General features: G+C 44.0%; 1 protein-coding gene across 2 annotated transcripts in view; it reads right to left on the bottom strand.

Annotated features, from left to right (window-relative positions):
• Positions 1–15370, bottom strand: part of EPHA1 (EPH receptor A1) — a 79982-nt gene that overhangs the window by 60418 nt on the left and 4194 nt on the right. For both annotated transcript variants that reach the window (XM_083718628.1, XM_083718627.1), the window contains exon 2: positions 7160–7227. Coding sequence is in view for 1 of the 2 variants with exons in the window: in XM_083718627.1 (XP_083574753.1) it covers positions 7160–7227 (68 nt within the window). In the remaining variant the exon portion in view is untranslated. The remainder of the gene's footprint in view (positions 1–7159; positions 7228–15370) is intronic.

The raw sequence follows: 15370 nt of genomic DNA, 5'->3' as shown, positions 1-15370 counted from the left end.
TCTCCTCTCTTATCTCCAGTGCTGATTCATTCCCTCTCTATTCCTCATGTGTGCCCAGATACATTGCCTATGCCAGTTTCAGTAGTGTTCTCGCTGTTGCTCTCTTCCACAGAAAAAGAGCAAAAAAAAATACCAACACCAAAAAATAAAAATAAAAATAAAACCTGTTGTAAAAAGAAAGTGGTTCATTTTTTTAAGCACTGGAAGAGAAGGCTGAGAGGAAGTCCTGCAGAAAACAATTTGCCTTTTTGAACCCACCTTCTTACCCTGAGATTTAGCTACTTTTCCTGGAGAACCCAAAGGAAGCAAAAAACAACAACCCTGAAACATTTGGTCAAAATCTGAATTTTTGCCATTTTGGAGCAAAATCCAGCTACAATATCTCATTAGGGAAACTTTACTGAGTTCACCTTTACCCAGTATCTATTACCGTTTCTGAGAAATAGCTAGCTAACAAGAAATGTGTATGTAAATGGGTGGGCCCTTCCCACTTCCCTGATCTCTTTCCCAACCGCTCACTCTTGGTGATTGCTAAATTACGAGAGAGGTGCCAAGAGGTTTACCATCTCAGTGAGAATTGATTACATTCAGATTTTTCTGGCAACATTTCACAGCACGTTCATTTTCATGTTTTAACCGCAGGCATCTTTGAGTCATTTTAAAAACTCTCTATTTTCCTCGATATAGTTATACTCACATCTAGGAAGCCTAACTATACACAGGGGAGAGCCTACAGCTCAGAAGAATATCTCAGGCTTTTAGGGTGGCAATGCATCTTCCTTTACAGAGGCTAGCCCTCAGTTTGAAGGTGTCTCCTCTTTGAGGGCTGCCCAATGGTCAGTTCCTCCGTCTGATTGTATGGCTTTGCTCCTTTCAGGGTGGCATCAGACGGTCACAGTTGCCCTTCCTCTTTTCCCCCTGAAAGGGCAGCTCCAGGTTACAAGTGCCCTAGCCTTTACCCTTTACTCACGCCAAGGCCAGTCGACGACGTGTAAACAGGCACACAAATATCAAAGGCTAACGTCAGGCCATGGACTCTTTCTCTTTGTCTGCAAGGAAATAATTGACAAAATTTGTGATTGGGGCATGCCAGAGGCTTCAGAGCCAGCTAGAATAACGGGGCAAAGAAGCATATTGCGCAATGTTTGTTGAGATGGTTGCCTGGCTACAATAGGCAGTAATTACATGAATGGCTAGATAGTGACCCTAATGCACCAGGAACCACATTGGCTTCAGTCGCTCCCTGTTGCAAAATAATGCTTAATGTTGATTCATCATAGCGCTATGAAGCATACACGAGAAAGCCTTGCCACTGTCAAGAGTGGCCTAGCTGAGAAAACTACTCCATTGCCTGCCCATCGCTCTGAAGGCTAAATTTAAGATGTTGCTTGTGTTAAAAAATTCTTACATAATTTGGGGACTAGGACACCTTAGGGAATACTTCCTCTGATATGAACCTGCTGAATTTAAGTCATTTAATAAAGTTCTGTGCCAAGTGTGGTTTGTGACTAAAGCAAAACTGACACCTACAAGGAGCAGGGCTTTCACTGTGGTGGCACCACAGGTAGAAAACTTGCTCTGTTGAAACATGCCTTGCTAGCTCCTTTCTGGGCTTCAGAAACCTGATGAAACTTTGTACATTCCACCAGGCCTTTGGGGATTGCAACCACCCCATTTTCTGTTCCATAATCATCTTGATGTATAAAATATTATTTTAATGTATAAAATATCGTCGTGATTAGACACATTGAAGACCCAAAGTTGGTTATAACATGGTAGAGTGAGGCCTATGGTTCTTCTAGCCCTAAACTGCTGCCTACTCCCTAACTCAATAAACTAGAATACTCTCCAGGTGTCCCTATTTTCCAGAGACAATCCCAGGATTACAAAAGCCACCCCAGCTTCTGATTTGATCCCAGAATGCCCCTGTTTTCTCCGCCAGCACCACTGTTGTAGAGCTTGGATATGCACATGAGCCTGTGATTGCCCTGAGTGACAGTGGTGGCAGAGGCAGCTGTGAGGGAGCATTTCGTTGCCTCCCCATGGCTGCTGCTGCCGCCAACTTCCTTCCTTGACAGCAACGTCTAGGCAACACAATGACCATGTACATACGCAATAGACAATCTTTATAGAATTCCTTCAAACCATAACAAATACGAAATGAAATCTTTAGTCTCAAAGTCTCTGAAAATCTTCAAATGAAGATTATGTACATTTCCGTACCAGATTATGTACAGATATTGACTACATGAGCACTGTTCCACAGAATTTGATATTTTCATTTACATACATTCATTCGAAATAAGATGGGTTTATGAAGCAATTCCGTATCTTCCCACCACGCTGACAAAGAATTCTACGATACAGTAGTCAATATCCGGAATCACTGTTCAGTGTTGGACATCATATTTGATGAATACACAAAGCTTCACAGCTTGTGAATCAGGCTAGTCAGAGGAAAACAGAGACCAGCTACTATTCCTTTGGTGTTACGGACACAATATTAGGCTAGCACTGCTCATCTGTGTGCCTGCAATGCATGTACCCATCCTGCTCAACTTCTCAGTTATAGTTGTAAATAAAAAAGGAATTACAAAATCACCATAAGTCTCCAGGATGCTCTTGAAACTCATGTAAAAAGAAAGACTTTGGGATTATTGCTCAAGGAAACTGTATGCATGGACCCCTTCCTCACCCTTTCCCATAGGTTGGGGGCAGGGCCAGATTTAGTTTTGATGAGGCCCTAAGCTACTGAAGGTAATGGGGCCATAGCTGTCAACCTTCCCATTTTATGCAGGAAATTCCCTTATTCCAGCGCTATTTCCTGCTGCTATCCTGGATTGTTAGATATCCCATAGACTGTCCCCGGGACAGGTGAGGCTGCTGATCCCTTATTTTCGAGGCTGCTGATCCCTTATTTTCAAATCTGAAAGTTGACAGCTATGAATGGGGCCCTGTATATGTCCAGCTGTCCTTTGTCAACAACAAATTGTCGCTGTTTTTTTGTGTTGAATATATGCTACATGGTAATTTATGGACCTAATAGGTATCTAAAGCCATTTGCACATAACAAAATATGTATTTTATCAAAGTAATTGTTGGATTGAAATACATTTAAGAAGAAGTATATTAATAGTGCCTGGCGTGCTCTGGTCCATGGGGTCACAAAGAGTCGGACACGACTAAACGACTAAACAACAAATATTAATAGTGAAACATTGTTGCTGTATGTAGGTTTTATTTTATTTGTTTTTTATCTTATATTTTGGAAATGTACCTCCAGTTTTTTTTCCTTTAATTTTTTTTGGGGCCCCCCAAGAGAGTGGGGCCCTAAGCTATAGTTTGTTTAGTTTATACATAAATTCGGTACTGTTTGGGTGGCACACACACACACACACACACACACAAACCCTCCACACTAAACTGGGAGCAAGTGGTAGCAATTTGGAATGCTCAAGGTTAGCATGCGTTGCAGGAACATCAAAAGGGAAGCTGAAATGTATGTGACAATCCCCGGGGGCAATGGAGATTTACAGTGCATTCCAAAGAATGTTATAACCAGGTAGTCTTCCACAAACTTTAAAAAAGAAAAGAAAAAAGGCTGTGATCTGCTCAAAAATTTCATTTGGGAAAATCTCTTTAACAGAAACTGTGTAACATCTCCAGGGTGTTACATTATAGGTTTCGGAACTAAAAAGATAAAAACTCAAGGCTTTGAACAATTAACATAATTAATTAACATAAAAGGGGCTGTGTGTTTTTCCCCCATCCCCACCCCACCCCACTGAATCCAAAAAGGACAAAGAAATACAAAAAGCAAAGCTTCTTAAAGAAGAAAACCAGAAAACACAAAACAAATAACGAATACTAATAGCCAGTGGTTTTATTCCTGGAAAAAAAGGATGGGGGAACTCATCAATCAATCAATCAATCAATCAATCAATCAATGTCTATATAGATAGAGAGATTGCGGGCCCAGTTGCCATGCCACCCCCAGGCAGTGGCGAAATGTAAGATATGATTAATAAACCCAAGCAGACAATGATCTAGGTTAGAAATGGCCACAACTTTATTGATTACAGTGGACACTTGGGTTGCAAATGTGATCCGTGCGGGAAGCACGTTCACAACCTGCAGCGTCCGCAACACGCAGGGCCGCAACACGCAGGGCCGTGTCTGTGCACAAACGGATTGCGATTTGGCACTTCTGCGCATGCGCAAAGCACGATTTAGTGCTTCTGTGCAGGCGCGGCCGCCGAAACCCGGAAGTAAGCCATTCCGGTACTTCCGGATTTCAGTGCGTCCGAAACCTGAAAAAACGTAACCTGAAGCGTCTGTAACCTGAGGTATGACTGTAGAGATGCAGATGGATTTTTGGTTTAGGCATTGGGCATATGTTTATCTGTTCTAGCCGTCGCCCCCCCAAATATTAATTTTAAAAAGGTAAGGGTTCCTGCTAAAGAACTACAACCCTGCTTCCTAGTAAACATAGCTAGGCTTGCACTGTGACTTCAGATTCCTAGTACACACCCTTCGTTAGGTGTCTGTTCCCCTGCTTCTTCCACCTTTGCTGAAACCTACAATCCTAGATTGAAACCTACAATCCTAAATTGACTCTGACTTAAGTCCCACTGGAGTGTGTGGGATTTACTTCTGAGAAGACATGGTGAGGATTGCGGACAGTGTCTTGACATAAACTCCCCATCCCCTTCTCATCCATCCCATCCCTTGTTTTGCCTCAAGCCCCGACCAATTTACTCAGAACAGCAGGCCAAAATAATTATTAATGGCAATATCTCGGAGGAGTGTAACATTAGTAAGGGAACCAGGCAAGGAAAGCCCTTATCCCCCCTTATTTTCATTATGGTAATGGAGGTATTGAACAATCAAATTCGGGAAGACCAATCTGTCAAAGGCACCATCCTGGGCAACAAAACATACAAGCTCAAAGCCTTTGCCGATGACCTGATTATTATGAGTGAAAACCCTAAAGAAAGCTTGATAAGAGTGCTAGAAGTGATTAAATACTTTGGAGAGGTGGCAGGTTTCAAGTTGAATACTACCGAAACAAAATTATTAGTTAAAAACTTATCAAAACAAGAAGAAATCGAATTAGAAGAAACATCGGGATTGCGGATCTGCCAGATAGTGAAATATTTGGGTATTTGGATCACCCCTAAAAATATTAATTTATTCCAGGACAACTATACAAAAACTTGTCTAGAAATTAAAAGGAATTTTGAAACCTGGAGCAGATTGAGACTAACATTCCTGGAAAGGATTTCAATCATTAAGATGAACGTACTCCCGAAACTAGTTTTTTTATTTCAAATGAGTCCAATACTAGGAGGCGCAGACTTTACAGTTTATGGATTATGAAATTTATATTAATTCTTTATGTAGGGCGTGACTGACGGTATTCTTATTATGGTGTAATTTGTCTTTTTTTGTTATGTGTTGAGCAACTAAAATAAAAAAAAATTTAAATAAATAAATAAAAAGCCTTGACAGAGCTCTCTCCCATTTTTGAGGCAATCCTAGCTTTTGAATGTGTTTAGTTTTCTGCCCAGAGAGTTGCTTTAAAAGGGAAGTGAAGGAATTTGGAAGTGTCCTTGCAGTGCAGAAAAGCTGTCTTGCTATCTTGAGAAGTCCAGAGGAGGAGGAGAGAGAGAAAGCTGGGAGTGGAGTTGGAAGTGGAGCGGCCTGAGAATGGGAGATGATCAGGAACTGTGACAGATGAACTATAAAAGCCAAGTAAGAGCCATGTCTGTGGGTTAAACCACAGTGCCTAGGACTTGCTGATCAGAAGGTTGGCGGTTCAAATCCCCGCAACAGGGTGAGCTCCTGTTGCTCAGTCCCTGTTCCTGCCAACCTAGCAGTTCGAAAACACATCAAAGTGCAAGTAGATAAATAGGTACCACTCCGGCAGGAAAGTAAATGGCGTTTCCGTGCGCTGCTCTTGTTCGCCAGAAGCGGCTTAGTCATGCTGGCCACATGACCCGGAAGCTGTATAACATGACCCAATAAAGTGAGATGAGCGCCGAAACCCCAGAGTCGGTCATGACTGGACCTACTTTTACCTTTAAGAGCCATGTGTAGAAAACTCAGGCCTGGAATATAAGGCTGGGCTGATGTCTGGTTACAAAGTGAAGCTACCATTCTGCATCAAATGCATGCAGCCCTACATTTGACGGGTTATTTCAGGTCCAAATGTCACCTTCAGCTTTCCTCACATCCGTAGCTCTTGTCCATTTTCTCCCAGCTTCCATTTCTTTGTCAACCCTCACCCTTTTCTCTTCATCACCTCTCCCCCCCCCCCCAGTAGACCTTCAAATCCTCCTGTCCCAGCCACATATCATTGCTTCCTTTGACTTGTTTTCTCAACCCACCCCTACGTAGGGTGGCCACACAACCTATTTTACAGAGGATAATCCTTGATCCCAAATGGATGTCAGTACAGTGGTACCTCAGGTTAAGGACTTAATTCGTTCTGGAGGTCTGTTCTTAACCTGAAACTGTCCTTAACCTGAGGTACCACTTTAGCTAATGGGGCCTCCCGCTGCTGCAGCGCCACCGGAGCATGATTTCTGTTCTCATCCGGAAGCAAAGTTCTTAACCTGAGGTACTATTTCTGGGTTAGTGGAATCTGTAACCTGAAGCGTCTGTAACCCAAGGTACCACTGTAGTCAGCTCAGGAACGGAAAAAAATGAGAAGTTGCCCATCAATAGTCAGCAGACTGAACAAGCATCCAAGTCCCCTGGCATCTTCCCCACTATTGTGAGATGTTTTGCATTTCTATTTAAATTCTAGCAGTTATTTCTACGTTTGTGCATACATATGAATACATATACGCATAAATTATCATGCATAGAGTTTATGCAAATTTATGTCTTTTTTGGGTCTGCCAAATTTTTTTGGCAAAGCATAACGGGCTAACTTAGCTCATCTGATCTTTCCTAAGGCCTCTGTCTCTTCTGCCTCTCACTCTCTATAGACCTTTACCTGCATTGCCCCTCTCTGACATCAGAGAACCTCAGCCAATGGGAACCTATCACCGCCAGAGGTATCACTACCACCGCCACCAAACCCCCTCCATGTGTTTCAATATACAGGTAGATTGCTTCCAGTTCTCTTTCTGAACATGTACTGGCTACTCACCCCGTTTTCTTGAGGATGTGGCAACCAACCCAACTCATTCTGAGCAATGCTTGTGTCAAGAAGGTTCACTGAAAATCATTAAAAAAGCAACAATTAGGACATGCAGCAAAATATCGGATTTCAAGTCACCATGTAATGGGTCCTTACTGTACAGGCTATCCTTTATGCCAAAAAAAGGCAGCTTCATTGAAAGTCACTAGTGGAATCATAAAGGTATGAAGGGACCTCCTGATAGCTCAGTTGGTGGAGCATGAGACTCTTAATCTCAGGGCTGTAGGTTTGAGCCCCACATTGGGTGAAAGATTCCTGCATTGCAGGGGGTTGGACCAGATGATCCTCATGGTCCCTTTCAACTCTACAGGTCTGTGATTCTGTGACCTGGAGAATCATACGATCCCAGAGAGCCAATCCTGTGCTGCCACTTGCTATACAGCACCAAGATCTCTTGTTATTCCTCTACTTGTCACAGGTGTAGGATGCCCATGTGTCCTACTTTACTGAATCATAGAATTGTGAGTTGGGAGGGACCCCAAGATTCATCTAGTCCAAGCCTCTGCAATGTAGGAATCTCAACTAAAGCATCCATGACGGATGGCCATCCAACGTCTGCTTGGAAACCTCCAAGGAAGGCAGAGTCCTCTATTTGAATGTGTCCTCTATTTGAGAGCTGAGCAGATCAAGAAAGGTCTGAAGATTCCCCATCAACACATAGCAACACCTGCACAGCAGACTGGGAAGACACACGTCACCTGGTGCCTTACCCACTGTGGAGAGACGTATTGTACATCTGTTTAAATTTTGCCAATTACTCCTACATTTGCACCTATATTACACTTCTAACTTCTCATACTCAAATGGATGTCCACTTTTTTTGGTTGATGCAAATGATCACCTTTGGGGATGCATAACTGCCACCCTACATAGGGAGTGGACCAGGGGTCAGCAACCTTTTTCAGCCGTGGGCCAGTCCACCATCCCTCAGACCATGTGGTGGGCTGGACTATATTTTTGGGGGAAAATATGAACCAATTCCTATGCCCCAGCAATAACCCAGAGATGCATTTTAAATAAAAGGACACATTCTACTCATGTAAGAACACCAGGCAGGTCCCACAAATAACCCAGAGATGCATTTTAAATAAAAGGACACATTCTACTCATGTAAAAACACGCTGATTCCTGGACCATGTGCGGGCCAGATTGAGAAGGCGGTTGGGCCGCATCCGGCCCACAGGCCTTAGGTTGCCTACCCATGGACTGGACCTTACCAGTCTTTGGGACACCTGGGCACCTGGAAGCTGTACCACAAAATAAAACGCATCCATTTTAAAGAGAGACTGGTAGTGAGATGTGGACAATGTAAACAAGGAATGCGGAATCTCAGGCCATGTGCCAAATGTGGTACCCCAGGCCTCTCTGGTTCACGACAGGATTCATCCCTGTACTTCACACTGTCCTCTGGTTCCTTTACATGGCTGAAAGGTCTCCCTTCCTCTTTCCACACAATTTCATTTTTAAAAAATGGGGGGGGGCACAGAAGAGGAGTCCTTGTCCTTTCTGTATTCCATCCATTTTGCAAGCAATAAAATGTCTGAGCCAGCAGTTAATGGATCTTGGCCACACCAACCTGATTTCTGAAACCTACATCTTAAATCACAGAACTTGCAGCAGCTGAGCTGAGAGAATTACTGACTCATACTTCAAGTTCCTCTCATGAACAAATGACTCCCAGAAGAAGTCACCATGATTTGTCTACTGCTGTGGCAAGTAAAGTGGCGGAAAAAGAGCCGTAACATTATCTGGGGTTTATTAGAATGGGAAAGGGGTGCCTTGACACTAGCAGTCATCTCTTCAGCACAGAGGAGCATGACCTAACAAAAGGATGAAAAGTGACAGGGACAAATTACCAGAACAAAAGATCAATTAGTGTTGCCTCAGGGAACTAACCAGAGACAGGAATGACAGGCCAGGGGATCATGGGAGTCAAAGATGCACATGCAGTCACTTTTTTGAATAAAACTATTCAACAGTTATGGGATCCCCACTTTGGGCTACTGTATGTACAGTGGTACCTCGGATTAAGTACTTAATTCGTTCCGGAGGTCCATACTTAACCTGAAACTGTTCTTAACCTGAAGCACCACTTTAGCTAATGGGGCCTCCTGCTGCTGCCATGCCACCGGAGCACAATTTCTGTTCTCATCCTGAAGCAAAGGTCTTAACCTGAAGCACTATTTCTGGGTTAGCAGAGTTTGTAACCTGAAGCGTATGTAACTTGAAGCGTATGTAACCCAAGGTACCACTGTACTCATATGACACATAAGGAAGACTGAATGACTGTTAAACAAAAACCCCAACCTCCAGTTGGCAATCTTATTTTTGGCCTGATGCAAACGTAAGACTGGTTAGGGGATTAGAGCACCTTATGGGCCCCACACTCTCCTTCCACACCCACCTCGCCTCTCGTATGGGCATGCTTTCCGTTTCGGGGCTATAATTAGAGTCAAGGGCTGCACCTGTGCTTTCCCTAATCTTAGCCAGCATCAGACCACAGTTTGGAACCATGATTAGAAGTGGATTTGCAAGCTGTGGTTTGGGCTGACTACGGCACACGTTAGACATTACAGCCTCCCGGTGGAAGCTGCTTTCCCACAGGTTCATGCCAACAGCACGGCTGCAGCTTCTAAAGCCCCACAATTATGTGGGTGAGGCCAATTCTGCAGGTCTTTCCTATTCTGTAAACCTCATCCCTCGTTCCCTACAGCTCATCTTCCTTCTCCTCTCTCCCTGCCCTGCTTGTGAGAGGTTGGGTTTTTTTTGTCGTTTCCTAGTTCTCTTTCCCAACTCCTCCTTCAAATTTCATTCTGTTGATTCTTTAACTCCTTTTAAGCCCTTTTCTGTGCATCAGCCCATTATTTACTCCTGATCTTTTAATATCTTGAATTGTGCTTTCACTCCTTTCTCCTTCTCCTTTAATCTCTCTCCTTTTTCCTGTGTGTATCTACCAATTAGTAACGTTTCGTGAATCTGATGACATCTCCTCTAGTGACTAGTCCATGAAAGCTTATCCCATAATAAATTTGTTTGTCTTTAAGAGGCTACAATACTTTTGTTATTTATGCCACAATCAATTCACTTTTTTAAATCTTACATATTTCTATACTGCTTTTCAGCCAAATGGCCCTCAGGGCAGTTCACAGAGATAAAAAGAATACAGGCAACTCCCAATTTACATGGGGGCTATGTTCCAAGGCACTGCGTGTTTAAGTGAAATCGCGTATATCTGAAACACCATTGAAAAAGCCTGTTCAACCACTGTTATTTTCTGTGACGTTTTTGGGTCACTTCCGGGTTTGGCGTGATGCGCACATGCGCAATTATGCCTAAAATGTTCACTGCCTGTATATAAATGCTGTTATTAATTTAAAAAGCATTACATGCACACATCTGTGTTACTGTGATGACATTGTGCTTTTTCTTATTACCACCCAAGCGCTGCTTTCACTATCTCCACAAATCAGTGAAGTCTGTAAATCAGAGCATGTAGTAAGCGCATGAGAGAAAATCCCCAATGAAGTAACCTCCTGCAGTCTCTTCTTCTGTCCTGTCTGAAGAATCCTTATCTACTCCTCTAATGAAGACCTAGGGTGATAATAAAGTGCTCTTTTAAGTTTGGAGCATCACTGACCCACACAGTAGTAATATCTAACAGATAAGAAGTGGAACACTCTTGTGCACTTTTAGCACCAGTGCTATCACAGCAAGGATCACTACTGGAGGCCTCCAAGTGTTAAACATCGCTTAAAGGCTCTTCTCAGCTGCTTTGCAATAGCCCACCCATCACTGATTTAAAACACCATTGTCCTATAATATGATACTAGTATAGTTAAAGCTTAGGCTTTCCCAGTAGTGATGTATAGAAGTGAGAGCTGCACCATAAAGAAGGCTGATCGCCGAAGAATTGACGCTTTTGAATTATGGTGCTGGAGGAGACTCTTGAGAGTCCCATGGTCTGCAAGAAGACCAAACCTCTCCATTCTGAAGGAAATCAGCCCTGAGTGCTCACTGGAAGGACAGATCCTGAAGCTGAGGCTCCAATACTTTGGCCAGCTCATGAGAAGAGAAGACTCCCTGGAAAAGACCCTGATGTTGGGAAAGATGGAGGACACAAGGAGAAGGGGACGACAGGACGAGATGGTTGGACAGTGTTCTTGAAGCTACCAGCGTGAGTTTGACCAAGCTGTGGGAGGCAGTGGAAGAGAGGAGTGCCTGGCGTGCTCTGGTCCATGGGTCACGAAGAGTCGGACACGACTAAACGACTAAACAACAACAACAAACAGTTTAATCTGAATGTCGCCACCTGAAGTGTGTGAAAAGAGCTTCTGCCTATGAGGTGCTTCAATGTTAATGAGCTTGCATTCAGTGTGCATGTGCACTACGGTGAAGATGCATCCACCCTGCACTCTGAGATTTAACTTCTACAGCCGGCTTCCCCAACCTGGTGCCCTCCAGATACCTTTGCTTGGAGTAGAGCAACAATGCTTGCAATTAGTTACATGAACTGGGCAGAGAGGGCAGTGTTTATAGGCCAAAAAGGCAATCTGTTCTTGCCTCACACACTCTTTTCTAGGAAGTACTTTTTGGTAAAGCAGATTACTTCTGTTCAGGCTTCTACTTCCTTCCTCCTTCGCCAAGTTAGTCCAGGTTAGCGACAGAATGAGTTAGCATGCGGTTGTAATGCTAACATATTGGCTCCATCTTGGCCACGTGCAAAACAGGTGCTTAGCATGGCCTTGTTTGCTGTGAGTAATAAACCTTAAGTCTTCTTTATCCTTTCAACTTGAAGTCTTACCAGACCGTTTCTCTGTGCAAACCACTGCAAAATATTTACCAGACTCCCAACCACGTCGGATTAGAACAACCACCGATTTCAGCCAGCCAACCGAGAGGTGGTGCCGGAAACCAGAAGATAGGGAAAAGGAGCAACTCACAACTCCGTTTTAAAGCTGCGCTTCCGAAGGGCAACACAAGGGAGTGTTTTACTATGGCCAGGAACAAAAAGTGAAGGAAAGTAGGGACAGCGGGAATAGATTTTTGCTCATATAAAGCATTTAGACTCTGCTTCTTAACTACAGGAAGTCTCCTTAACAACTCTTCCTGACGGTGGTTCTCCATGTTTGCAGACTACAAGATAATAGCATCAGGGGCACCATCGGGGTCATCCAGTCTAACCCCCCTATAATGCAGGAATATTTTGCTTGACATGGGGATCGAACTACACCCCTGAGATTAAGAGGCTCAGGCTCTACCAAATGAGCTGTCTCAGGCCCAGCCCTGCTGCTGGAGATCCTTGTAACTGGAAATACCAGGACTGAAAATTGAAGCTTCCAATTCTGCCCGATATTGCCTATTGCCCTGATACGGATACTCAGCAGGGCCTACAGGCCTCTGAGTAGGCTATGACTAGGGTGAGTGGATCTGGGCTTTCCTTGCTACTCCTCTCCCTGGATGACTGCTTGCATTTTGGCATGTGCTGAGGATCTGATCTGTACCGCCCATAATGTTAATTTATCCATGTTGGGTAGAGGGGAGGCCTATGTCTGAAGGATCCTTTTCTTTCATAAGTTTGCATGGAGTAGGGGAATTCGTCTGCAGGTACGGAAGAAGAACGCACAAGGAACCCGCTTTGAAATGCCCAAGATGAGCAAGTTGTTTTTCTTGCTACATTACCCACAATTTGTTCCACTTTCTTCATTCTGACACATCTCAAATGGATTTCTGTATTGTGCTGCAGACTAATAAGAGGCTAGAATGACCATTAAGGCCACAGTGACTCATTTTCAACTTGGTGCTTTAATAATTTAAGCTGCCGTGCTGAAAATTTCTTCTGCGGGTTAAAACAAACAAACATTCTCCATCAATTAATGAGATGGAAAAGGCATTAGAAACTTTTCAAAGGGGAGAGAAAGATTTGAAGGGCTGAAACTCTCATGGTAGGGTTTTTGTTGCGCTTATCTTACTTTTGAGGTGGCCAGAGTGTGTTTTGGTTTCTCAGTGTCCTTTCTTTCATTCTAGAAATCACTTTGCAGCCTTCCCAGGTGCCCACGTGTCAGTTAAAGCCCAGGGGAAAACATCATGAGGTAACTCCTTCCATGGGCCTTTTTAATATCATGGTCAGCTGGGGAGGCTGCAAATTGCTGGGTAGATGTTTACAGGAACAGGTAGCGCATATACCACCCTTGGCCATCTCATGATGATAAAATAAGCTCAAAACCCCACAACCACTCATATTTTAAATAAATTCTAAAACAGCCTGAGAATGTGAGAGAAAAATGGGAACCCTTTTGCTGAGGAGGAAAAGGTTTGAGAAACGGGGGGGGGGGGGGAGGTATCGGTACTAATTAAAACAGTAGGACTTGATAGCTCCCCCAACCATCTCCTATGACATCCACTAATACAACAAAAATCTGGATTGTCCAGATCTGGTCTCGAACGTTGTCCTGCTGGCCCAAGTATCACTTTAGACGGCTTTAAAATGGCTGCTGTTGTTTTTCAATTGAAATGTGTGATTGGAATTTGTGGTTGTTTTAGGTAAGCTGCCCTGTGAAAGCTCTGCTCCAAAATGTGACCTATTTCACATTTTCAAGAAATATTTCAAGAAGAAATGAAATGAAATCTTGCCACACTAATGCTGCAGGCTGAGCACAGCTCACAAGAGGGGTTCATAATATATTTGCTGGAATTGAGAGGGTAGGAGACATTGCCCCCCCCCCCAGCTGCACTATGCATTCAAATCAGTATCATACCACTTTAAACAGTGATGGTTTCCTGACAAGGATTCTGGAAAATGCATTTTTAAGGGTGCTGAGAGTTGTTCGGAGAACCACCAACACCCCCCATTCCCTAGACAGAGCTGCAATTCATATATTGATTTAACCGTCACTCCCTCTTCCCAGGGAACTCTGAAAATGGTTTCTCTGTGAAGGGAATAAGGGTCTCAGCACTCTTAACAAACTACAGTTCCTGGGATTTTGGGGGGGGAGAAAGCTGTGATTGTTTAAAATGGCACGGCACTGCTTTGAATGTATAGTGCGTTGCCAGAAGTGGGCAGAATACAACTCAATAAAACACCCACTCAAAAAAATGCTTCAGTGAGTCCGACTCAAGCAAACCCCAATGTCTGACACAGAGTTCCTTTTCTGGGTGCTATTCACTGGTACCCTCAATCTAAATCAATCCAGGGGGGTGGGTGTTGCCAGTGGCGTAGCGTGGGTTGTCAGCACCCGGGGCAAGGCAAGTAATTTGCGCCCCTAACCCAGGTAGGGGCAGAGAGCTGCGAGTGCAAGCGCCCCCCCCAGATGTTGCGCCCGGTGTGGCCGGCCCCCCCTGCACCCCCCACGCTACGCCACTGGGTGTTGCAGAGAGAGAGAGAGAGAGAGAGAGAGAGAGAGAGAGAGAGAGAGAGAAGTAAAATGTATTTGGCATAAAGTTATACGGAAATGAAGGGTTACAAAGCATAGCAACGCTTGTCATCTGCAGCCAGCACAGTAACAATAGGATATGTAGTGAAGGGAGGTCCTTCTCGCCAGACCTGCAAGCTATTTACTAATTAGACCTATCATTTCATTCCCACAGGAGATTAAATTCAATTTAAAAGACTTCTTTCGCACTTCTCCTTCTCCAAGAAAATTCTGGGCAGAATCTTCAGAGTAAGTTTTCTTGAAGAAGAGAGAACCAGAGGCATAGGGTGATGTAATAATGTGCTCATTTATGGCCATTCCTTCTTTTCTCCCTTCATGTGTATAACATGTAAAGTGGGATCAAGTAAGGGGGTTAAAGTAATCAGGTTCTGGACAGCTACGCACCTTGACAGCTTGGTTTGATGCAGGCCAACTTGCCCATGGAAATGCAGAACATCGGCTCCAAATACATTTTGATACTAGTTAAAAGCAGATTATCGGGACGGGGGTGGCGCTGTGGGTTAAACCACAGAGCCTAGGGCTTGCCGATCAGAAGGTCGGCGTTTTGAATCCCCCTGACGGGGTGAGCTCCCATTGCTCGGTCCCTGTTCTTGCCAACCTAGCAGTTCGAAAGCATGTCAAAGTGCAAGTAGATAAATAGGTACCACTCCAGTGGGAAGGTAAACGGTGTTTCCGTGCGCTGCTCTGGTTCGCCAGAAGCGGCTTAGTCATGCTAGCCACAAAACCCGGA

This window comes from Podarcis gaigeae (genome assembly GCF_964106915.1).
Source record: "Podarcis gaigeae genome assembly, chromosome: 17".
Classification (NCBI taxonomy): Eukaryota; Metazoa; Chordata; class Lepidosauria; order Squamata; family Lacertidae; genus Podarcis; species Podarcis gaigeae.
The sequence above is the reverse complement of the archived record's forward strand: the minus strand, read 5'-3'. Positions and strand labels throughout refer to the sequence as shown.